The 26,072-nt window shown below is 38.4% G+C and overlaps 1 protein-coding gene across 1 annotated transcript in view; it reads right to left on the bottom strand.

Annotated features, from left to right (window-relative positions):
• Positions 1-25,522, bottom strand: part of CIB2 (calcium and integrin binding family member 2) — a 49,874-nt gene extending 24,352 nt beyond the window's left edge. The window contains 6 exon segments of the mRNA XM_035899522.1: positions 12,436-12,470; positions 15,705-15,852; positions 24,000-24,139; positions 25,143-25,275; positions 25,475-25,498; positions 25,500-25,522. Coding sequence (XP_035755415.1) covers positions 12,436-12,470; positions 15,705-15,852; positions 24,000-24,139; positions 25,143-25,275; positions 25,475-25,498; positions 25,500-25,522 — 503 coding nt within the window.
• Positions 25,523-26,072: the final 550 nt, after the last annotated feature.

The following is a 26,072-nucleotide window of genomic DNA, read 5'->3' as shown; positions in this document are numbered from 1 at the left end:
GAAAGTTCTTTATGCTGGAAAGTCCTTCAGGGACATTGTGCACTCTTTAATGACAAAGTAAGCACTGGATTGCCAGTCTCTCAAGTGACCAGATTTTGTAGAAAATAGGTAGACAAGTAACAGAGCTGCCTCAGCCTCTTACAGGATTCTGAGAAAGCCACATACCACGGTGAAACAGTCCCTTTTGCATGAGTTTCAGCAACACTTCTGTTTACTTGAGTAACCTACATTACATTGGGTGAGTATTTACTTTTTGGCAAGGAAACTCGATGCACTCCTGATCAATTATTCTATAACACAATGTAAAGATTGGTAGACATAAGTGTTATTTACACCCATAATCCTCCTGCCTTTACGCAATACACCACTACATCAATTTGTCATACCCCTGCCATACTTGGACTAAGTACTATGACCAATACTGTGAGTCAGACTCAGCAATCATCTCCCAAAGGCTGCACCAATTGGCACTGTACAGATTACTGGCTGTTTGACAAATCTCTCAATAATACTAATTACTAACTGTAAATAGAAAAGAAACAAACCTCTGTGGTAAAGGCTCTAACATTTCTCCTGTTCTTACAGAAGCAGAAGGCACTCAGATGACTTAAACACATCAGGAGCAGTTGTTACCTAGAGAGGAAAGGCTTTTTGTCCCTTTACTCAGCATGTCCCTCAACAAGAAGCATATCTGAAAATAACCTAAAGCTGCTTTAGCTATCTGCCCTAGTCACAGAAACATTTATTTCTTGTCAGGGAAGCAACATAAAGTTTTGTAGTGCTGTCTGAACACATATAGATTTAGAAAGGATGCCATTACCATATACAGACCATTATGTACATTCAGAAGCCCAGGGCCTGCAACCAGCCTCACTGTCTTTGCAGTAGTGACTACAGATCCTGCAGTTATATTTTCTTCAAAGAAATCTTCTGGATGCATGCAGAAGCATTTTCCCATTCCTGGATGTGCTCTCTTTGTTGCCAGGATGCCTTATTTATTCTGCATGGAAGAAGGAGAGGAAAAGCTGGCAGTGTTTACTGGTGTCTTCCCTCCCACAGATGAGAGTGGCAGGGAATGTAGTGACAAACTCAATGACAAATTTAATTTACTGATGATGCCCTGCCCCCACAGTATATGTTTAAGTATATCCAAGGATTAAGGCCGTGACTCTGTATCGGTTTAATCCAGTTTAAACCTGAACGGCTGACGTGCCCTTGCAGAATCACAGAAAGTCAAGGGTTGGAAGGGACCTCAGGAGATCATCTAGTCCAACCCTCCTGCTAAAGCAGGTTCACCTAGAGCAGGTTGCACAGGACATCATCCAGGCAGGCTTTGAATATCTCCAGAGAAGGGGACTCCACAACCCCCCCAGGCAGCCTGTTCCAGTGCTCTGTCACCCTCAGAGTAAAGAAGTTCTTCCTCATATTCAGCTGAAACCTCTTATGTTTCAGTTTGTGCCCATTGCCCCTTGTCCTGTTGCTGGGCACCACTGCAAAGAGTCTGGTTCCGTCCTCATGACATTCACCCTTGAGATATTTGCACTTGTTGGTGAGGTCCCCTCTCAGACTTCTCCAGGCTAAACAAGGCCAACTCCCTCAGGCTTTCCTCATAGGGGAGAGGCTCCAGTCCCCTAATCATTCTTGCTGCTCCCCTCTGAACTCTCTCTAGGAGTTCCTCATGTTTCTTGAACGGGGGAGCCCAGAACTGGACAGAGTACTCCAGGTGGGGTCTCACCAGGGCAGAGTAGAACTTTCAAGTCCACCCACTCACTCACTTGCATAAGCACTAACACTTAAGAAACTGCAGTGAGGTTCAGGGAACTGATGTGTTTGAAAATACAAGTTTTCACAGTCAGCTCTTTGAGCTAACTGATGCAGTTGCAACAGCAGTACTGCCTGTGCAAGTAAATGGGGGCATACATTTTCTATTTAATTAGTCAATTAAATAGGGGCAGCATAAGACTTACCACTGTGGACAACAGAAGTTTTTAAAATCAACTCAGCTGCCCATCAACCAGTGAAAACAAAAAAAAAGTGTTCAGGAAAAAAAAAAATTTAAAAAGCAACAAATAACACAGTATCGCCTCTGCAGCCTACTTTTTGTTTATGTGAACTTTTATTCTACCACTTGTAGGTATTTTACATGGTAAAAAAGGTGCCCACTTCTCAAGGGTGTAATATCCCAGAGTCAGCAAGGGTGACACTGTGGGTATTTGCTGGACACTGCTTGACTGGAATGTCTCCAAACTCATAACAGAGCCTCCAGCTATACCTGTGTAGACTGGAAAAAACAGATTTCCAGGCTTACACCCTGCAGCAATTGTTTTAATTTGCTATTAAGCTTTGAGAGAAAGTCAGATTGTACCCAAGGTCACCAGTGGGTGCATTAAAACACAGAGCAGCTCTTCCTTGGCTTGATATACATGAATCACTACCATTAAAGGTAGTGACAACACATTACAGCTGGCTGGGCTGCCTTTGTAATAAGAACTCTGCACAAAAGGAGTGCTGAAAACAAGATAAAAGCTTGTAATGGCTCATTGATTAGAAAGAACTAGAGGCTTTAAAGTGGCCTTTGGAACCTAATAAACATCTCACCAACTCTGGTCCTGCCTTCATAGTACCAGTCACTTGATTTATGTTATAAAGGGAAAACACTTTTATTCAGCAATATATATCCTATTTATTCCTAAATAACAGCAATGCATTCAAAGACTTTAACATTAGAATCAAGACCATCCCAAAGAGTAAATTCTAGATTGCTCTGCTTATTCACAGAAAATAAATAGCAAAATGGCTTAACTGGAACAGTGAAGCAAAGCAGTGAGTACTGGTGGACAGTCCCACAAGGAGTTCACAGGAGTCGTAGCATGACCTGACCAGAGACTGACTATACAGAATAGAATAAACTATGTCAGCAGCAGGTCCAGAGGAGCGCTCTGTTGCTGTGCAGTTCCACTTTCAGTCATTCACCACAATCAAAGCTGTAGGCTCTTGTCCAGATGCCAGAGTTGAACAGAACAGCTGGAGAAGGGCTTCTTGCAATATGCAGAGAAGAATTCACCACTCGAGAGATCAGCAGGAGAACTGAGAAGTCTATCCATATAGCCTTGGAAACAGACAGATCTGAGCAATCAGCCCTTCTGAGCCCCTGGAGACAAAGATTACTAGGAGCAAAAAAAGCAACAGCATTCAAGATGGGATTGCACAGACTGCAGGGAAGAACACATCCTGCTGATGCAAAGACACTGATGGGAACCAATTTACAAGTGATGCTACAGAGGCTCTAATCTGCTATCGATGCAAATGGTTGAGGTGCACATAGCCTCTTGTCCTGTAGTATTATTATTGCAGATGGACAAACGTGTGATTGGAGAGCTGGGGAACAGGTCCAGACAGACCTCTACCCATAAGGCTGCCACACACAGAGAAAAAGTTGCCATAGCTCTAAGAGAAGGAGGTTCTTTAATCTGGGGCTGAGAAACTATGGAAGAAGCAGCCTTCAGGGCTGTCTGCAGTTGATAAGGGAAGTACTTCCAGGGTCTCAGATTTATGCCATACATTCACAAACTGCTTTTGCAACAATAGTTAAATATTGCACATGGTAACTAAGACATAAATCTCGGTGCTGCAGCAATTCCTCAGTGAATTATTGCCTCCAAGGATTGCAAGAGTTTAGAACAGCCTGTTAGAGAAAGGGGTCTACCATATGAAGCTGAAAACAAAATGATAGGAAACTTGGTGCCACATCTGAAGGCACCAGCCAGGAATGTCAGATAGAAAATGGAACCACAGGTCACTAAATTGTCTCACTTCAAGAAAAGGATGAAGAACAAAGAATAGTGAGAAACACAAGCAGGAAGAGTTGAAAGGTGAAGGAATTTTATTACATTTCTGTTACTGATATGCTTTGTCCCTGCTATGCTTTCCAGTTTAAGTTATTTTCATTATATCAATAAAATACAATAACTGGACATAGAAATCATATTTATAAAAAGACAGCATAACATAAAGGGAAAAGGTGGAGAAATGAGCTTTGTGCCAGGTTTTAGTTAACATGTTAAGCATTCTTTCATCTCTGTAATGCAAAATGAAGCAGTACAAATTAAGTCAAGACAACACTAAAATATCCTCCGAAACCATCTGCAGTAAAATTAAAAAGAAATTCTGCATGAGAAATGGTTTTGGCAGATAATTTATAATAATAACTTTATTCTAAAAGATCTAGTCATACTTAGGAAGGCTTTACCTTTCAATACATGTAACTGCTGTTGACAGAACTACATGATGCATAGTAAGTGTAGATAAAAGCAGTTAATAGTATTTTTCCTTCCTTGAAGCACAACTGCAAAACCTGCTCACAGGCATCTCTTCTGCTGGTGATTGAAAGAATCACAGAATGTTTGAGGTTGCAAGGGACCTCCAGAGATCATGTGGTCCAACCCCTTGTCAGGCAGGGCACCTAGAGCTGGTTGCCCAGGACCATGTCCAGAAGGCTTTTGAATATCTCCAAGGATGGAGACTCCACAAGGTCTCAGGGCAGCCTGTTCCTTACGTTCAGATAGAACCTCCTGTGTTTCAGTTTGCACCCACTGCCCGTTGTCCTGTCACTGGGCTCAGTCTTCTTTGCACCCTCCAGATGCCAGCAATATCAGCCTCTCCTCATATGAGAGATTCTCCAGTCCCTCAACCATCTTAGTGGCCCTTTGCCAGACTCTCTCCAGTAGCTCCATATCTGCTGTACTAGGGAACCCAGAACTGGACACGACACTAGAACTCCTGATTCCATACAGATAACACTGAGGATGATTTTTTCCTCACCTGAGCCTATCAAAACAGGTGCAACCTGACCAAAATATAATAAAGCTTTATGGTACAGGAAATGCACAAAGTGTCTAGAAGCCTTTTTTCCCCATCCATAGAGGATACAGAAACATCATTAACAACAAGAATAGAAACATAATTAACAAGAAAATCAATAACAGCTTCAGGATAGAAGTTCCTCCTGTATGTAGTTTCTTGCACAAAATTCATGAAGATTCACAAGGGTATAGAGTTCCACCAAACTTTATTCTCTTGGCAGACACTTTTTTTCCCCAAAGCTGACAATACGGGAATTTCCCCTTTCTGCACACAAACCCCAAACTTTTTAAAAGATGGGATGTGTTAGAAAAACAGGAGCTGTGTTCTAACCCCTCCCTCCATCTGCATAGCAACTTGCTCCACAGGGAGACACATCTCAAGCAGTTCGCTGCATTTGCTCCCTTATAAGGAAGGCTTTCCAGACTCTTGGAGGAAACCACTGCTTATCTCCTCAACTTAACTCTCAGGCAGGTTTCAGATTTAAAATCCAACATGTAGCTGTATTGGCTAGAAGGGCTCCTCTGCACCTCACCTTTCAACTGTCAAAAACATGCCAAGAAACAAGCAGAGAAGAGAACAAAAAACCTACTGATTTTCTCCTACAAAAAGTTTCAAAGGTTTGTTGACTGCCCAGATGGTGCCCAGCTTGGTAATTTAGTGCCATATTCCCCCAGAAGTTGTCTAGCCAGGTTAAATCAGTCTCAAGCTATACAACTTTAATTTACAGATTTTGTTCTTTTTGGCTGGGACAAACATCCAAGAACACCTGTGTTTGAATTCTTGGGTATTTGCCAAATTGTACTCATCTACAGGGAGAAATAGAAACAGATGGGCTGGCTAGCAGATAAGCATTATTACTGGAGTAAAAGCTTGTATGCTAGAAAATCAGATTTACAAAACTGAGTAAGAGAAATACTGCCTTGTAAGAGACAACTCAACCATTTGTTCCTATTTACAATCAAGAGGCCCATTATCTATATAGATTCATTGCTGTGAATAAAATGTTTTTCCAACCTTTCTTCATATGTTGGTTTTTTCCTCTTATTCCTGTTTCTCTCTACTGGTTGTTTTCCATAACATCTTTTTTGAGTGGTGATGCCCAAAACTGGACAGTCTATTCCTAGGTCCCAACATGAGGTCCCAACAGTGATGACTGGAACGGAATTCTTCCACTTTATATACAATGCTGAGATAAATGCATCCTAGAACTACATTTCCATTTTTTTGCAAGAGCATTAGGGGGGTTTGTGGGTTTTGTTTGTTTGTTAAAATTATGTTCACTTTGCTTAGGTCAACTAACCCCCTGCCCCATTTTTTTTGTTATACTGCATTCTGCACTTGCAAATTTTTCTCAGTTCTTAGTAATAGGCTGTATGAATTTCCTGTTGCTCATTCTAGATCTAATAATTTCTCTAATATATTGAGCGCTGTTGAAAAAGCTAATCTTGACCTTCATAGTGCCTGCAACCCTTTCACCTCAATGTTTCTTACCATTCTTACAAATTTTCTAAGTATGTTCAGTAGTACCTTAGCCAAGAGGTTAGCACACTTATAAAGGTAGAAAAGGACCAACACATACAGGAGTATATAAAAGGCCTTACCAAAATAAAGATATGTTGCATCTAGTTCTTTTCTCTTATTCACAAGAGCAGCCACTCAGAGGAAGAGATTTGCTTCTAACAAATCCTCTGAGCATGTATTGTGTCCTAGACACTTACGAACTGACTGTCTACCAGTGTGTTCTGGCATCTTTCTATACACCAAAGTTGTGTCCTGAAGTTATACACACTGGTCTAATTTCCACACTCTTCTTAAGAAAAGCGGGGCATGTTTTCAAAGCCCTAACAAAATCAATAACAACTCTAAAAATTTGTCAGCTGTCCTATACATGTTTTAGATAATATTTTGAGTCAGTGATAACATAAATAAGTCTACATCACCCAGCATTCTTTAACATATTGTTGCCCTGGGCCCATGAGTGAATCCTCTTAGTTGTGTTAAGCACTTCTCAAAATTAATGATCTTTAATAAAGACTTAAGAGTGTACTTAGGTTTTCTGGTGATAAATAGCTATCAAACACTGATAATGATCTATGGTTTCTATCTTTCTCTTTCACCACGCATGCTTACCTCTGCTGCAGTCTAACTTACTTCATTTTTTCCTAGATCCATTTTCATTATTCTGTGTTCATTTCTTATTCACCTTAAATTCATAAATTCTACTATTTCCTGATAATTTATAAATTATCCACACTCTGATTATCAAGAGATGTGTCCTCAACCCCTTTAACTACAGCCGTATTTATGTTGACTTATGCTGATGCTGGTACCGAAGTCTTATACACTAAAGTTAGATTAAGCCAATCTAATACCCTATAGGTACTGAAATGCTAAGTCTTGCTCTCCCCTCCTTTCCTCATTTTCAGTTCCATTTGCTCTCTTTGGTTCTTGTGACAGCTTTAGCACTCATCTGATCCCTCAGATAGCTGATTCAGCTCATTAAACCAGCAGAAAATAGATTATTTGTTGTTTGGGCTTTTTGATAGGCTACTTTTCCTTTAGGGACAGATAAAAACACTTAGCCCATTGCACCCAATTGCAATCTTAACGCTGGTTTATATCAGTTTAAATCGATCCAAGTTGGAGCTGCCATATTCATCCCTTCATCCCCACCTACACAACTGTGCCCCTTTCCCTTGTGTCCTCGCTAACACTCATGCAAATGGATGGTGAGCCAGCCGGTGTGGCTGACTTCCGCCAAAAAACTACTCACTTTTTTTTTTTTGTAAGGTTACTCCTTGCTGGATTGTCTCACTGAACTTTGCAGCTGCACAAGAAATTCAGTTCAGCCTGAACAGAACCGTACCCGCACTTCCTTTGTACCACATCTGAGAGCATTCTGCAGTGCATAAAGAAAGGCACAATAGTACTGACTTCCCTCTTCACCGAGGTGGGGACATGCTAAATGAGTAAGTGCTGATTAACGAGGGGGTTATAACCCATTTTACTCCCACTCAGTAAACTTCACCTCAGACATGCAGAAATACCTCTTGATTGTACTCTATTTGTTAGACAGCAATTTGTACTCAATAGTTTTTATAAAGTAGATAAATGCTATTGATTGTATTACTATGTGCCATATCATACACTGGTTATGTATAGAGGTTCCCAATAAGCAGAAATATCACACTGTGAGGATAAGGCAGAAGAAATACAATGATTCCAAGTGACTATTCTTTCTCCCGTGATTTTAGGCCTTTACAGAACTACTGTCATGATTTTATTCTTCTAAGCATTTTACAATCAAATGTCATTATTAAATATTATTTTTAATTAATAAATTATTAAATATTCAGCTTTGTATAATGTACTTTTCAAACAAAGCATCTGTTTCTTACCACCCATTAACCTAATCTCTTACCCCAAGAATATCTATTTTTCACAATCATATTCTAATGTTGAACTGTTTCACATAAGTATTTTTGGGTTTGTTCTTTTTGATACAGATAGGGTGCAAAGTCATGCATGCAATGGCTCCCTTATCTCCCATACACAGCCCATAAACAGAGAAGTCTTCTTTAGCCTAACATGAATAATGCAATTGAGTCTAAGTGCATGCTTTGTTCTCTTCTCAGGAAATAGATTCTTTCCCTGCAACTTCAGTTATGAAATACAAAATCTATCATTAGGCTTTTACAGTACTCAAGCTGAGGCCCATTACATGTTTCTTATTGGAAGAAGCTACACTTCTATTTCACAATAAATTATAACAATCTGGGGCATTATCATTAGCATCACTCATGCCCTTATATATTACTGAAGAGAGAAAAGCAAACCAAGACAAAATCCTTTACTTACATCTCTATGCCTTTTAGAGAAACAGCATTTACTAAAAATCTATCAGGGTTTCTTTAAACTTTAATACTATTTGCCACATTCAGCACTTCACTGCTCTTTAATTGTTCTGTTTAAATGACCAGGTCTGCCAGTTGACAGTAACACCTCTCAGAGAAATCATAAGCCTCCAAAAAACCATTCAGAACAGCTTTTGCACTACCGTAAAATGTAAAAGCTACAACTAAGATCGCTTTTAGCCCACTGCATGTAAAAGCAGTTCAGATTATGCTTACCAGGCAGAGCTTGCAATCTAAATGGTCAAGACAAAGGAAATGTTATCCTCATACTTAAAAAGCACAAAAATATTAAGTGTAGGTAACACAGACAAACTACAGTGGTGATTTGTCAAAGGTGCTCAGTTGCTTACAGTGACAGAATAAGTAAACAGGAGCTTCCAGTTCCCCAGTCCGTATCCCACCCACAGTCCCCATGTCAAACTTTTAGACAGAAAAGCATCCACTTGTTGAAGAGCAGGAGACACTTCTCCACAATTCAGCGCTGCTTCCTATATCATCAAGTCCTATGAATTACAGTGACCTCCTCTACTCTATGCAACACTTGCCATGCAAGAGAAAAAAAAGATTACAAATCGTCTGTCTGCAAATGTAGTTTCAAATTACCCAGTTTTGAAAGAGATGCATGCAGTGTTCTGCCCAGCACTGTGGAATTTCTAGTACTGTGCAATCTGCCTAAATCAAAGAGGAAGTAAGATCCATTTCTACTGAGATATTCCTTTCTGCTGCCAACAGTCCTGCAGGACAATGGAGTGCTCTTGCTTTCTGAAATAAATTGTGACCTGTTTTTACCGTTACCAAAGGTCCTGCGTGCAATACAGTCTCAGGCTTTAGATACAGCATATACCAAAAATCAACCCCAGAATACTGTTGTATATATAAAAAAACTGCAAATCCAGATCCTTTATTGTTGTGATTTTTGGCATGTTCTGAAACACTGTCTTCAGTACCCTGATATCAAACTTTAACACAAGTTTTATCTCAGTCTCACATGTTAAGAAAAACTGAATAATGCATGTAAAAGTTTTATCACAATTATGTACAGAAAAATCTCTTCATTTCAGCCAGTTTTTATCTGCTTGTCAAAGCTGCACATTGCAAACTCATTCTCTAGAACTATTTTTTTATCTGCTGCAACACAGAAAAAGAAAATAGAACTTGCTGACTCTTCATTTCATAGCCAGATTTTGCAATACTGTAAATTCCTGTTTGCCTACCATACAATGACATTTTTAATTTCATTACCTCAGAATATCTTTTCTTGAAATATGAAGTGTATTTCTGGATTTTCTCAGTTGCACATGATGGTTCAAATTCACAGTTTGGAAATGTTGTTTTCCAGATTAAAAAAAAAAAAGCCTATTCAGATTCAGCAGTTTCCTAATTACAACTTCTGTGGAGATGTTTGATTCCTTATTTCCTTTCTTTCATCAGCATTTTACAGTTCTGGGTCCATTCTCCCCCCACCAATGTTACAGTCTTGCTATAGAATTGGTCACATTTTAGGTCATATACTTTAAATTGGGCCTGTTCTGCGCATGTTTTAGGCTTCCTATTTGTCCAAAAATTTTTCTGTGAGTGTATTTTAGGTGTACAAGTACCAAAATCAGTCACTTCTTGCAGTGAAAATCAATGATTCTTTCAGGCTAATTCCAATATTTTCTTAGAGATTATCCCAAAGGAGAAAAAGAAATTACTCCAAAAAGCAAGATGACCCAGTCTCACAGTTTACAAATTACTTCCCTGGAAGGGTCCAAATTCTCTGATTAGATCGGGTATTTAAAGTGACAAAAAGAACCTTAAGTAAAATGTAAAATTCTTAATTCATAATTATTTCCCACATAGTAGCACAGTACAAATACAAGTAATTGATTGTTTATAAAGCTTTTAACAATTTTGAGTTTAAAGGGGATTTTAGAAATATAAAGCAATTTTTTCAATTTATCCATTCCAAACAAATTTATTTTGGAAGTTGTGTATTAAGGTAGCCCCATAAAACAGAAGAACGGTATTTGTTGATTTTTAAAAGACTTAGAAGGTGGCTAAAGGTCTGTTTTAAACAGGTAATTACTCTAAACTATTAGGGACTTTTTATTTCTGCCTATATAATGTATGATTCCAAGTTTGGTGGCTACACAGGGACATCTTTTATTCCATATCCAACTGCTGCAACAAATGCAGGAATATCACCCAATGACTTCTGACATCTAAACCACAAAGACTTTTATTTTGGACTCACAGCTACTTTTCTGAACAAATTGTGATGACAAGTTCTGTTATTGCCAAAGTCAGTGTTCTTAAGCAGAACTAACGATGTTGCAGTCCTGACAGAACATACAATGACCAATCATCTTTATTTAGGCTGCACAACTTTTTGTAGGGTGCCACAGACAGAATGACACCTCTTTATGGCCACTGATTATGTATCATTCCTAGAGGTTTGCAGCTGAGGAATGCTATGCTAAAGAAGTGACATCCATGCTACGGTAATAAACTTTTGTAAAGCCTTTACTCACTTTGAGGACACCAGTATCTCTGTTGGAGCCAGCCTGCATTAAGCTTAGCTTATCTTTGGGCCAGCAATCACCCACTTACTGCACGCATATTCTGACTCATTCAGTCACAACATCATGTATCATGAAAATGTACTCCAACAATGTGACTAAATATTAAACTATAACAATTACATAAGAGGGACCTGGACCAAATTAAATCCTGGCTTGGGTGGTGATATTGCTATGTTCTTCCCGCACAGTGGTCTCAGAGATGCTGTGTGCTGCTGAGGAGTAAACACATAATTTCTCTGTGAGTAATGAGAACAAGGTATCAGGAAATTAGCTGAAATATCACCGCTATTTTTCCAGCAAAAAATAAAGCACCCCACTCAAAGCCATGCCATTAGTTTTTGCCTTGACAGAGTCACTGAACATCGGTCTTACTGAGGTTTACAGCAACAAAGCAAAAGCAAAGAACATTTCTCTTGGAGACCATGTCTCTCTTTGATCTCAAAGACGTTCCCAATGTTTATGAAAACAAAGGCCTCTTATGTCTGAGAAGCTATTCAAATTTGAGAATCCTGAAGCATTACGAGCTCCCAGGCCTAGATGCATACCACAGATTTATTCTCGCTCCATAATGTTTTTCCTGAGGATTTTTGTCACAAGAGGTGTATTGACAAGAGAGGATCCATGTCATACTTTTACAGATCCTTAATCTGAATGGTTAGAAGATCAAGAACCCATGGCAGCACCCATGGCAATAAGTCAGCATATACATAGGGAGAAATTACTTCAGTTTGGCTCAATCTATCACTACTGAAAAAAACTAAGTCCCTTCTATTGCAAACAGTGATCCCAATCTTTGCCCATACTGACTGAAGGATGTGCCCTCGTTGGTATAACTAAGCAGAAAAGCAGCAAATTCCTTTCATATGGCTGGTTCTCAACTGTTCAATGTCTTATCCCTAGAAAAGGCTATGATACTGACATTAAGCTAATCAACATCTATTTTCTTATAGATATTATAAGTGTATTTTGAGTCCAATCCTACACTTATTCATTCATGCAAAATAACTGGCTTTATTTGGTTTCCTCACAAGTCAGAAAAATAATTGTTCCTTCCATACAAATCATGAAGGAAAAATTTTATACAGTGTACTTACCGAAGGATTTCTTTCCGAGTGAAGAATGTGCAATCCTGTTAAAAAACAAAATGTGTTATTGTACTACAGAAACATTGAAAACAACTGCAAAGAATTGTTTTTCAAGGAAGGAAACTCAGATCTGGCAGAAAACATTGCAGATGACATTTGTATACCACCTGCTTTTGACTCAGAAAGCAACATACACTATAAAATAACTGAAATATCCTAAGGACAAGGCTATCAGTAAAAAAATATATTGTTAATATGAAACTTCAGGAGGAAAAAACCCAGCTTGCTGAAATACTTCTCCACTGTGGAATGACCAGACACAAAATTAAATCAAAAAATTAAGGTATAGGCCAAAACCATTCAATAAATGGATCTAGAAAGCTATAAATAACAAATAGATGAAGAAATCGATCTTCTAACTTGGAGTATTCCTCTATTAGGGACAACTGATTTAATAATAAAAGTCATGGACTTATTTATTAGTTACTAAATCTTTTTGCTAACAATTACTTTGCACTGTGGTCACTTTGGTGAAGGCTGCAAACTCCCATGGTGTTAGGAACACGGATAAAAGGACAGCCCCTGCTCCAAACAGCAGGCAAACTCTTCAGTTTTCCCTGTGGTATCACAGAATTTGAAATAACTTACTAGAATGCAAAGTGGAGCTGGTTAAACATAAAAGAGCTTACAAGCATTTGCTTGCATTCTGAATGGCTGTGTGGTGAGACCACATTTACACTGCTTTAATTCACTCTTTATGAACATCTGCATTTTGATCAAAGAATTCATACACTTCACAGAGGAACCATAATTTGAGCAGTGAAATAGTTTGCATTTTATGTATTTCTACATCAGTCACAAAACAAGTCATACTTTCAGGTGCTGTGAGGAACCATAATAAGCAGTCCCACCCCATCCCATTAACAGAAATATCCCCTAATCCCCGCTTATATGTATTTAGGGCAAATTCTGCCCTGCATCCAAAACTAGGAACACTAGTGGCAATGAAATATTGGATGATCAGTTTAGAACATTGTCTTACAGCTAGTGGCTGATGAGGGTTTATATATAGGGAACAACAAACAAACCACAAAATTCTTCCTGATTATCCACCTCTCTCACAGGCCCATGGGATATGGCAAGGCATTTGCCTAAGAATTAAGCTCTTGGTCGTTTTCCTCCTTTAATGTAAACGTATTTAAAATACATAATATTTTTAAATCAGCTGGTGACAAGCTAACAACATCAGGCTTGCTAAGTCATACTTAAAAGCACATACAACTAGTGGGACTCCCTCAGTCCTTTCTTCAGTCAACTAGTGAAAAGGCATTTCTTTCCTAAGCTGAGAATCATTCTGGCTAAATGCCTGCTTCTTCCAAGGAGGGGAAAAGCAAATGATCACAGCTAGCTGAGGCAGTCAAACAGCTTGTCTCAGGTATCCAGGTATGCTATCAGTCCTGCGTGGTATCAATTATTGAGTTTGCCTGCTCTCCTCCATATAAATTGGCAGGAGAAGCAGCAATTCCTTTAGTGTATTGTGTAGCAGAATAGTGTTACAAGGCACAATAGGAAGCACCTTGTGAGCTGCTGACACTGATGTCACATTGTCTGGAACTGCACAAAGTGAAATAGGAGCCAGCTGGTTAAGTCTTCATTAACTCCAGCACATTCAACACTTATGGTCAAACTGTCACTTAAGGATGCTTCATCTACTAACGAAAGGCAGGTGCAATCTCACAAATAATTGTAATGCCCTCAGTGGCAACCATCCCATAATTATACAGGCTTGAGAAAACAGCAGACACTGTTACCTAACTAGAAAGCAAACAAGGAATTGGTATACAAATGGAGATAAAGATGAAGAAGAAAAGTTACCCTTTACCTTTTTCACTGAAGGTCCAAATAATTTTTTTTTTAATCTGAGTCACCTCATGTCTCACAATAAACACTATTGTCTGCCTTTTTTTTAAAATCAAACAAAGTTTTTACTAATATAATCTAAAAAAACACTGATATTGAAAACCTTTGTAACATAAGTAGTTCCAAGTACCCGCCTGGCCACTGTTGCTGACTGCAGTATTCCAATTATGCCTGCCAATTACATGGAATTGTGTGTCAGGGATGAGGGGCCTCAAATAAAATTTACTGGTTTCACAGACCACTTGCAGAGATCTTAAAGCTACTCAGGGTCAGAGCACCACAAATTAATCGTGACCTGGCCTATACTTTTGATCCACAGCAAGATGACACACACCACTTAAGAAATGCTTTGCCATTAAGAAGCCTGTCTGGTCTCTAATCGCAAATGTAAAAGCCATGGCTGCAAGCTATCTCTGAAAGGGAAGTCCAGCCATTTCTCTTGCTTCTCTCGGCTTATTTCGGCCTCTTTCTTTATGAAGACTTCACACTGATGAGTAGTACAACTGCATCAGAGAACTCTGAAGGGAGAAACTAATAAGTTTGGAAACTAACCTACCAAAAATGGATTAATTTCCAGCTTGGATAATTTCCTTGTAGTGGCTTAGAATATAGCATCAGTAGTGCTGGTACAAGAGATGAAACTAAATCAAGTATCTATTGCTAGCAGGAAAGAGCCGCAGGACTGCCCTTTTCCCCTTATCTTTTTTTTTTTTTTTTTGAAAGCACAGCCCTAAGTTGGATTAAAGTCACGATGGAACAAGGATCTAAATAACATAATTACATTTTATAGTTGCTGGAACTCCAGCAATTTAATTAAAGACTTTTGGCCAAAGAAACACAGAGGTGAATCATCCAATTTTCTTCTGGATACTTCATTCATACAGAAAATACACAATGATGGACAATAAATACCAAACTACCATGTTAATTTAACTCCCTCATAAGGAAAGGTGAAGTGGGTCCTGGGAAGCATTTGTCATTTATGCATACGATGACATTCGTCTTCCTTCAAGCCAGAGATATCATGGAACACATTTGCTATTATGTGGACTGTATTTAAGTTTATTATGAACCTAAAAACAAACCTGCCTATTCCGTCTGAACAGTAAAGCCACTGGGAGTCCTGCTAGAAAAGCACAAACTAAATACTGAAGAAATAAATGTTATCAGTGCTTTCATAATTCTTATCAATTCAAGATTTCTGGCAAGAATTTATCCTGAAGATCACTGCTTTTATTTCTAATGCTATACAATGGCCTGAAAAACTTCTGCTAACAGGAAGCCCCTTGTAGGTTTTAGGTTATTTAGAATAGAGGCTTTGCCTTCAAAGGTCACCACTCCAGTCCCTGAAAACATACGTGCTCCTTTTCTAAGATGAACTGTCCCACTTGGTCTGTCCTTGAGCCCTTAATAATCAAGTTAATTAGAAGTCTGACAAACCACCACTGCTGGTTTTTTGGAGGTACAATAAACGAATCTGCAATTATCCACTTAACTTCCTTACATCTAGCAAAGCAAATAAAATAAAGCAAACAGAAAATGTCCCATTTATTTCACTGAGATAATCAGCTTGTACAATGGGACTTGGTTCTCAAATTTGGCATTTAGGTGGCTTAACTAGTTCTTAAAATATTTTGCAGAGAAAAGAGTCAGATAGCTGGTGTATTTAGGTTCCATGGGTGGCTTCGATCTTGGCTGGTAGTGTGACTTTCTGCAAGTCACTCAACATTGCTTGTAAAGTAGGGTTAATCGTCTCTGCTCTTAAAATGTACTTTATAAAAGAGCAGAATGTACAGGCTGTTAAGAGTTTTATTCTTTGCCTTCCTATGTCAGGTGAATGCACATTTAGGACAAAACGGGAACAGCCTGAAACCTGGTGGTCCCCTACCTTTTCCATTCGTCTGTAAGACTTTACTGCAAACTCCTAGACCAGTCCTGCTTTATGTTTAGTTCTACAGGGATTTGAATGAAAAATAGGAGCAGAGGTAACTATGCTGAGAATGCTGGTACTCAACATAAAGTGTGCATACACAGCATAACATGAGGTATGAATCCAGAATCAGACCGCATGTAATTTGTTCTGTTAGATCTATTGCCAATACCAGAGCGCAGTATGCAGTTTATGAATGGCAGAGTCCACTGAATGAATGGTTATCACCACACTTTTAGAAGTAAGTATCATTGTGCATAAAGCACAGTTTTCAAATAAAATGAATTTCACAGAGATAAGCAAAACCGTTCTCTACAGAAGAAAAATTGGAGAAAGGAACAATAGAACAAAAGAATAGCAATGCTCAAGAATGCAAAGCTACTGTGAAATAATATTTCCTAAACCAATTAGATGTATATTTCTCCTCTAAGACAATACATATATAATTCTGCCTTTCATACGTATAGTTTCATAAGAGCAGGTTTATTCTTATCCTGCAACAGCTCCACTGGAAAGTTTTATAAATAAGGAAATAATATGAAGCAGTCTTAGTAACACAAAGCCACTCCAAATTAGAAAAAGTCTCAAACAAAAGTCAGCAAGCCACAGATAACATAAACCAGTGACTAACAGGAATTTCAACAATACCCTCAAGGCAAGACTCCATATAGCCATCTTACTGAGCAGCTTTTAATAAATGAGAAGTACTGAATGCTGCAACATTTTAAATGTTAATATTTCAAACAAATTATTTCCAAGGTTTCATTTTTAAAATCACAAACGATGTTTCGTACTATGCCAAACGTACACGATGCATGTGAGAACATACAATCAAAACACCATAAAAACCTCATCCTGTGAAGTAATGAAAAAGGTACTGGATATGAACTTCATATAAGATCTATTATTAAGTCTATTCTGGCAACATTTTAGAAATGCAATCTTTTTATTCTAGTTGCCATATAATTAACACTGGTATAGAGTTGTGCAAGACTGAGCCAGCAAGGTACTTACGTATTTTCATCACTGTAAATATATAGAGAGTTACTGGAAGTCAATGATACTAGCACTAGTCTAAGTTGCTTAGCTGTACAAGTACTTTAGCAAACCCAGTTCTAAACACTAAAAAAGTCCTGTCAGAGTTAGTATCCGCATTAATAATAGTACTGGTATATGGACTTCTATTTTTAAAAATGCTAGTTGCATCAGAATGCCCATGGAGATTTTAACATCCAGCCTATCTTTATTTGTAATCATATATATTTTAGAACTACAGCCAGAACAACTAAAACACCCACTGAGTTTCAGGAAGAAAAATCTGCAACTATAAGAACCAGTTCATCTATTTAGACTGCAACGCTGGAGTAAAAAAAGTTAGACATTAGCAAGGACTGAGGAAGAAACAAACGGTCAACAAATGTGATTTTGCTCAATCTATATGTAAACCAAATGGTAACATGAAACCAGAATCTGACTGAAGGATAATTTCACAAAACCCTTGTTCCATTATTATGCTACTTAAAATCTACACATTAACAGCAATACTCTATCAAACTGAAAAATACTTTTTACAGAAGATCCTAGAGAACTTGTGATGAATACGATTTTTTTATTCCTTTAAAGGGTTTTCATCAGAGATCTTGATTAAGTCAAGCATAGCTTTTTAAATCAAAAGATAGCTTGATGACCTAGTTTCTCTATAAATGGCATTTCTTGACAGATCATCATGTAACTTCTTTGATCTGTTTTTGCATAGTTCTCATGAAATAAATTGACTCCCACTTTGACTAGAATTTTAACAAAAGGAAAACAGTTCTGTAATAGACAAATTCTTGTGTAAAAGCAGCAAGCAACTATTTCATATTACTGTATTTTATTGCAATATTGCCTAGAAGACAGCCGGGATAAACATCAGTTTGTTTTGAGGCTGCATTAAATAACAGAGTAAATAATCCCATTAATGAACAAATACTGGTTTTATTGCAAGACATTTCTTTTTGTAATATCTGATATAAAATATTTGCGCCCTATATTCTCTAGGGTCTGTATATTAAGAAAAAAATTAGAATCAAATTAGTATCAAATTCAGACCACTTAGTCGAGTAACCCCAGAAAAGGCAATGAGATTGATTGAACAGTGGAGTAGCTTGTCCATACCCCAAGCACAGCTTCTATGCATTTCCTACTCACTATAATTGTTTCTCAGTGAGAAATTCAGCGCACTGAGGCTAATATATGGCTCTGATGTGGCTTTATTGTATACCTTTATTTCCTATTGCCCCAAGCATCTTTATACAGCATCACTCAAAAAAACCCTAAAATTCCCATTCATTTTTCTTTTCTCATTACAAGACCTTACATCCAAAATCTGCAGACGTTTAAAAGCTTAATTTTAAAAATGTGCTTTTATGGCAATGAAATACATCTTTCTTGCTGATTAACCTTTTCCCTAACCAGACCGTGGTTAGGTTTTGCATTTTATGTAAAACAAACAAAAAAACCCCACAAAAAAAACCCCAAACACTCAAGTACTCTAGGGGCATAAGAAGCAGAAATCCCCAGTAGAATTCATTTTCTTATAACTTTTTAAATGAGGTGGATCTCAATGAGGAAACCACTGTTTGCAAAAGTCTAATTTCCAAAACATTTCACTAAGCTTATGAAAATTTATATAGCTGCCAACTAGAACACTATCTTAATGATGATAAGCTGTTAGGAGATTTGCAGCTTTCCAGACTTCCTTCAGATAATTTGTCTTTATCTATTCCAAATAGAAAAAAAAAAAACTATGAGAGGTTTAATACTATAAAGTCTTATTATGCATCTCTTTTACAAACAGTTTCAACTGACCACCCATCATCAGTCTTAATGAAGAGTATTTAAAACACTCATCTGTTAAAAATACTGAGGTCATCTGGGGGGTGGCCAGATTTATGATTATTATATTTTGCATAAATGTAAATGTGCTGCTAAAAAGTGACTCTTCAATATGACAGTTTATATGCAAAAAAAGTTCATACATGCGCATTTCAGAAAGTTATAGAAAAATCAAATAAGGTTATTTTATTTCATTAGTACCATATTAATGATTTGATATTTATGTATGCGAGCTCTTCAGGCAGGTGATTTTTCTGCAGCTTCATCTTTACTCCACTTACATACAGTTTTATCATACTTTAAGCACATTAACTTCTCACTTTCCTATCTTGTAGTATCTCCTATGGAACAAACAGTTAAAACATAATGCATAAAAAAAATTTCACTATTAAAGTAGCATTGAAGTAATCAGAGCAATTTGTGTTGGAGACAACACTCAGGCTCAGAGCATTTTGTGTTGAAGCCAAAAACGGTGGAAGTTTCAACCAGATAATACAATGGCCAGAAATATATTCAAATAAAGAAGTTGTACGTCTACCAACAAGGGGAGTGAGGTTTTAACAGTCTTCTAATAGGAACTGTGGGGAATTAAAAATATATATAACTATTTTACAAAGAGGATTAAGTTTACTCTTTTGCTTCTGCCATACTGATACTACAGTCTCTAACTCTGGGTATTACTGTATGGAGTACAGTACCAACTCACAGACATACAAATTCACAAAAAGTTGCCTAATTCTTGTTTGGGGGGAAAAAAAAAGGATTAATGAATGATCTTTAAAAAGCAATTTATACATAGATGCCTGGCTGTACATATATGTGGGGTAGACATATGCAGAACGGACTGTTGCAAAGCGGACACTGGTACACAGTGTTTTTACTTTGGTCCAGTGTTCGGAGGACCTAGCAACCCAACTGCTGTTTCAAGAAACAAAACCCCTGCATTTTAAAAATTATGGAACCATTACCCCATTGTCCTCTTTTCTGTAGGAATTCCACAAATGAGAAGGCAGCAGACAAGTCTGCAAACTCCAACTCAAACAGCTGCGTTTCTATTACAGCAACTCCATACTCCCCTAGAACGCAGTGGAGAAGCATGAGCTCTCTGTGTGGATGGCTACAGCAGTAACCCCAGGATTTCTATGTTTAAAAGATCCAGGAGGTATGCAATAACCAATGGATCACAGGCAAATCGCCATCAAAATACAGACTTTATCTGATTGTTCACAGGAAGAGGCTAATACTCCTTCCTGATGAATTCTGGAGGTTATTGTCCTGAAACTTATTTTTTTGTACTTATCATATATAACAAGTGCTGTCACTAGTCAAAAATCATCTAGCACTATACTAATGAACTACAAGTCCACCTGTAACAGAGAAATCCCATAGGCTAGATCAAGCCACCGGGCCTGACAACTGCCAGGCTTTAAGATCAATTACCCAGCATTATGCAAGACAGGGGCTGCAAAAGCCATTAGAGAAAGGCAATTTCTACATCAAGAGCAGTGAATTAGGGATGACATTTCAGCTCTTGCATTTGCCAGTTTATGTCAAGAAGATAATGCTAATTACATTTGGATTTTTTTTTGTTTCACTGCAGTTGTCTCTGTTCTGTGTTCTCTTTTATTGGTAGTGGGAAGACAGACACTGGTGTTTTACAGATCTTTGATTTCCCTCTTGCCTATTCAGCAGGGATGTAAAAAAGCCTTTTTGGATCTTAGGCTACTAAGTCTAAGACCACAAACTTAGACTAATATATTACAGTGACAGGCTGCTGGTGAGGGTCAGATGTGTGACAAAGTGGAAGTTAATGAAGCTCCATTTTCACATTTCCTACAATGACAAGAAAAAACTAGGAATTTAATAAGAGCATTTAATTTATGCCTTATTTTCAGCATGGGATAACATTTTAAAGCATATATCCCTAGTCTGACACTCTGTGGCTAAATATCTACACCTGTGAAAAGACCATGCTAGCAGTAATTCCAAAGAAAATTAGTATTTAAAAATCATAGTTTCTACTTCAAGGGCTCGAGTCAAATATCTTGAAAGTAAAAAGAAAGGTATTTACTTTTGTGCATACTGGATCTGTCCCTTGGTTATCACGAGATAAACTAAATGTTCATTTCCTGCACTGTTAATTCTGTATTTATCACTTCATATAAAAGAACAGAGCAATGCAGCCAGCCCTGTCTGCATCTAAGTAGTCAGCCGCCTCCTTCTTCAGCATCCTTCTATTCAATATATTGCCTCACTGTCTTTTCAGAAACTTGTTCAAGATGCTCTCTGTGCAGATAGCTTCCTGCAATCCAACTCAGTAAGATTTGCAGTGTGCGAAAACATCACTGAAAACTGGGATCTTTTTTTTTTTTTACCCTATTCAAAATTCAGTTGATGCAATGTGAAGTAAATAAAGATGTTTTCAATAAGCTATCCCTGGACATAAAATGCATACTTCTATCAAGGTAAGAAACTGCCATCCAGGAGTGGATGCAAGCATAAAGATACCTATTCTGGAATTACACTAAGTATATTTCTATGACTTATCCTTAGGAGAACTGAAATTAAATACTACTTTTATTTTTTCCTTTCCCCTCTTATTGACAGCAAAGGTACCAGGGAGAGAAAGAGATGTTATTGCTACACTTTCTTCTTTACAAAACACTCAGTAGAAAGATTCTACTAAAAACTCGCATTGTCAAGCTAGTTACCGTCTTTATCCTCATTCCTAGTCCAGACATTGAGGATTTGACTCCTTTCCTTGTATACAGAGAACGAAATTAAACTCAGTGTATTCATCAACAACCCATCCTTACAATACTATTATAACTGCTGGCAAGGAACAGTAGAATATATACATGCAGGCCACAAATAAAGTTTTCATTCGTATTTGGAAAAAACACTCCCCAAACAAAACAAAAAACAAACCACCCACAAACATATTCCCCTGATGCAAACTAAGATATCTTACCTGGTAGGCATCTAGCTGTTCATCAGTAAATATCGTTTGCTTATTACCCATCTTAAATGAGGAATTCTTCCTCTATGCAAATGCATCCCATTAGAAGTAGATGGATTCCTCTGTATTGTAGGCATTTAAAGCACGTATACTCCGTGAATCTGCTGAAAAAATCCCAAAGCCTGCATTGAACTGGTTTTGACTGTACCTGTCCAATGAGGAAGGATGCAGTACTGGGAAATCTTTGCAAAGGCTTGACTTGAGTGTGCCGGGAAGGAAAGCGTTAAAATCACAGGCAGGTGTCGCCCAAAAACAGTGATGCTATTCTTCGCCTTTTTCAGATGCTTTTCTAAGAGGCATACAGAGCTTTTATAACGTAAAAACCGAGTAGCCAGCACTCTCTTTACTGCCCCGGTGTCTCACTCGCTTGTTCACTCCCTGACTTCAGGACGCTCCAGCTCGGCACCTTCATCTTTTAGAGCAGCTTTGCGTCACCCGATGGCGCTCAGTAGCGCAGTCGTATTACACGCACACAGAGCAAACCTAGTAACTAGAAAAATGGATTAGCAGAGTAAACGTTTCTGTGGCTGGCCTCCTGAGATACAAGTACATCCTAGTCAGTGCTTGGATCTGACCTGTACCAAGCTGCCAATGTCAGATACAGCTGGATGAAGGCTCAAAGCATCCAGAGCTCCACAGTAAATCCTTATGTCTACACTGTGGCTAGAGCCAGCCCTGGCTATTAAGGACGTGAATTCACTACCAAGGTCCCAGGTATACCAGTGAATGCAAGTATTCCTTCTCACATTAAATACATTTAAAAAAAAATCAGTAAGATTGAAGTAGTTTAAACAGACATTAATCTGACTCCTTCAGCTCAAGCAAGCACAGCTGGCAAGAAAAAAGTTACCACAGCCTAAAGCAAAGGTAGAAAGTACCACTAGAGGGCTCACAGTGTATTTTGAAGTAATACAACACTATATCTGTATTTCTGGGAAAATTAAAAAAAAGAAAAGAAATTAAAGAGTATGTAAGAGATGCACACAGACAAAAAGAATAAACTTAAACAAAACCGTATTATCTAGCATCTGCAGAAGGATAAGCTCTTGTTACAACACTAGGAAGAAGGCTGAGTGAGAAAAGATGGCAACAGGGAAGAAAGACCCATTGATTCAGTCTCTTCGGACTGCTCACTTCCTATTTGTGCATACAGGAACAGGAGAGGGTTTATAAATATTTAATAAAATTCCTACCTTCTTTACCTGCAGCTTTGCCAATGGTGTTTACTTCCTCAGCAAGGTAGCATGTTTAATAAAAACACCTGGAGAACTGTCTTGTGCTTTTTCTTACAGCTTCTAATGAACCTGACCTGGTAACAGCATTGGATAGTAGGAGTTCAATCTACCTTGGCATATAACAACAAAGAACAAACATTTAACAATAATACTGAAAGTAAGCGTATTATATACATAGTAAAAATATCCTATGAAGTGTGTTGGATATGTGGTAAAGCATCCTGTCAAGTGCCACACCGTCGACTGTTCTAAGAGACAACTTATTTAGATTGTAACATTCAGAAATGCAGATTTGAATAACTGCAAACCAGCACTGCCCTGAGCTACAAAACCACCAGGTATTACCATATATGCAAAATAAATAGCTTAGAATGAGAAGGCATGCAACAAAGCTTACTAGTAGTAAGCAAACATCAGCATTTTAACACTGAAAGAAATGGATTCTACCAACAGAATATATTGCAGCACAGGAAGAAGCTACAATAGTAAGGACAATACAAACTCTGAATGTCCTACCCATAAGATCAAGAGTGCAGCAAGCATTTATTTAAATATCAGACAGTTGAATAGACTGTCACACAGCCAAACTGACCTCCTTTTTCTAGCCACTACATTTGCAGGTTTTGGTTTTTTTTTTCTTTTCCCCAAGGTAGAGCAGCATTGGATTCTTACTATGTTCAAAAAGATTCTCCACAAGCAAGTCCGAACGCAAAGAAGAAAATAACCCCAAACCTGCAAAACACGGTATTTCTATTTATTAAAAGTGCTCTTTTAACACACTTTTTTTTTTTAATCAGAAAACAATGATCCATAAGGGCCCCTTCAGATGAAGAACTTTCACAGTTCTGAAAGTTCTTACGCATCCTCAACTCTGAATGAGCTTTGTCATTGGCTTTAGTGGTTATGCATATAATTTAGCAAGTTTCATACTTAAGATCTGGTACTACTGAAATGCCAGAGCTAGCCACTGTTATCACAGACCAGACCAAAACATAGTCAAGTGATTTGCATGAAATAGCACTCCTTTCACAGCCACCCAATTCAAGCTGCCCATCTATGCAAATCAGATTAAATATAAATGGCCAAATTATCTTTAATGCCATTGTACAGAAGTGAATTGACACCAGGGGCACATTAAGCTCCGTATCTTTTAACCTTGTGATTATGTATACTGTCCCGATCCACTGTCAGGGAGGTTTCGATAGGATCCCAAAGATGAGATTAAGACACTAAATCCGGTCAGATGTCGTACAACCTTTCAACTTTATTTTCAACGTGGAGGGAGGAGGGAACCATGTGAGGAGGTAACCGAGGGGGATAAATGGGGAAGGGAAAAAGGGAAAAACAGAGAAAAAGAAAATGAGGGAAAGGGAGAGATAGAAAGGGAGCAGATTTACGTCCAGAAGGATGGGGTAAGCCAGAGAGAGCGCCAGAGAGCGCGCCAGAGAGCGCGCCAGAGAGAGGACTAGCTACCACTGCCCCAGGCCCAGCGATGTTCCAGCGCCCCCATCTGTGGCGTAGTTGACACTCCGGCACCCCCATCTGCTACTCCAGGTTCAGTCCATACGATGCTGACTTCGTTGAGGTGGGTTCCCAGAGGTCTGAAGGGGAGGGATGAAGACGGACAAGAGCCCCCCCTACCGGAGCACACGCACTCTTTTTATAGGGGTTGGGGTCCCTTGCTCACGCGCAGATCGCACTTGCATACATGCTGTCTCCTTTGGACGCCTTCTACCTTGTTCGCGCCTTGGGCCTTGCACAGGCGCATGGCGGTGTTTGTCTGCAGACCGTGAGGGCGGGATCTTCTGAGTGCGGGAAGTGGTGGTACAATGGCAATGTCGAGACAAACCGCATTCAGTAATGGTTCTCTACATATACTTAATGCTATTACTACAGTAAAAAGGCTGACATCTCATTTCTTCATTTTTTACCTGCTTTTATATTCCTGGCTGTTTAGTCCCACTGCACCCTAGATGACACACATAGCAGCTAGTCTCTATCTTTAGGATCAAAATAATAACAATAAAAACCAGAAGGGCTAAACGGAAAGCACCAACTAAGACTTACTTGTGGTTACAAAGTAGGCCAGACAGAGTTCCTGAGGTTCACAGACATACTCCTGCTTATGCCTTTGGGCCTGGCTTGCCACTCTACCCCCTCCACTTTTCTCTTGCATATTAGAAATGCTTTGGATTCATGCTAATGTAGAGAAATGATGCAGGAAAATTGGTATAGCTAAAGGAGTTGATTGCTTTAAAAGTGTTAGAAGTTCTTGCTTTAAAAGAAAGACTCAACTTACCAAGGAAACGGCACCCACGGAGTAAACTGACAGAAAATAAACTGATTCTTCAATTCTTCTTTCCATACTCCAAAGAGTATTTTTGATTATTAAATAAAAACAAACTGCACAGATTTTTAAAAGGAGGATTCAAACACTGATGGTTGAGGGTTCTGCTATACTAGTTAGTTCTTCTCAAGCACACTATAGTGGTACCTATATTTCACTGCATAATTATCTTGCTACACTGAGTAAAATTTAAAGACTACATAAGGCACAAATGCTTTTTGACTCCAGTCTGCTTGTATGTTCAAAGATCAGATAATTTTCCAGTTTGCTCTTTTTCATTTCAGCTCTGGAGCCCTCAGCACAAGAAGGACATGGAAC

This window comes from Egretta garzetta, unplaced genomic scaffold, assembly GCF_000687185.1.
Source record: "Egretta garzetta isolate BGI_Z169 unplaced genomic scaffold, ASM68718v1 scaffold287, whole genome shotgun sequence".
In the NCBI taxonomy this organism is placed as follows: Eukaryota; Metazoa; Chordata; class Aves; order Pelecaniformes; family Ardeidae; genus Egretta; species Egretta garzetta.
This window is presented reverse-complemented; position numbering and strand designations above follow the sequence as displayed.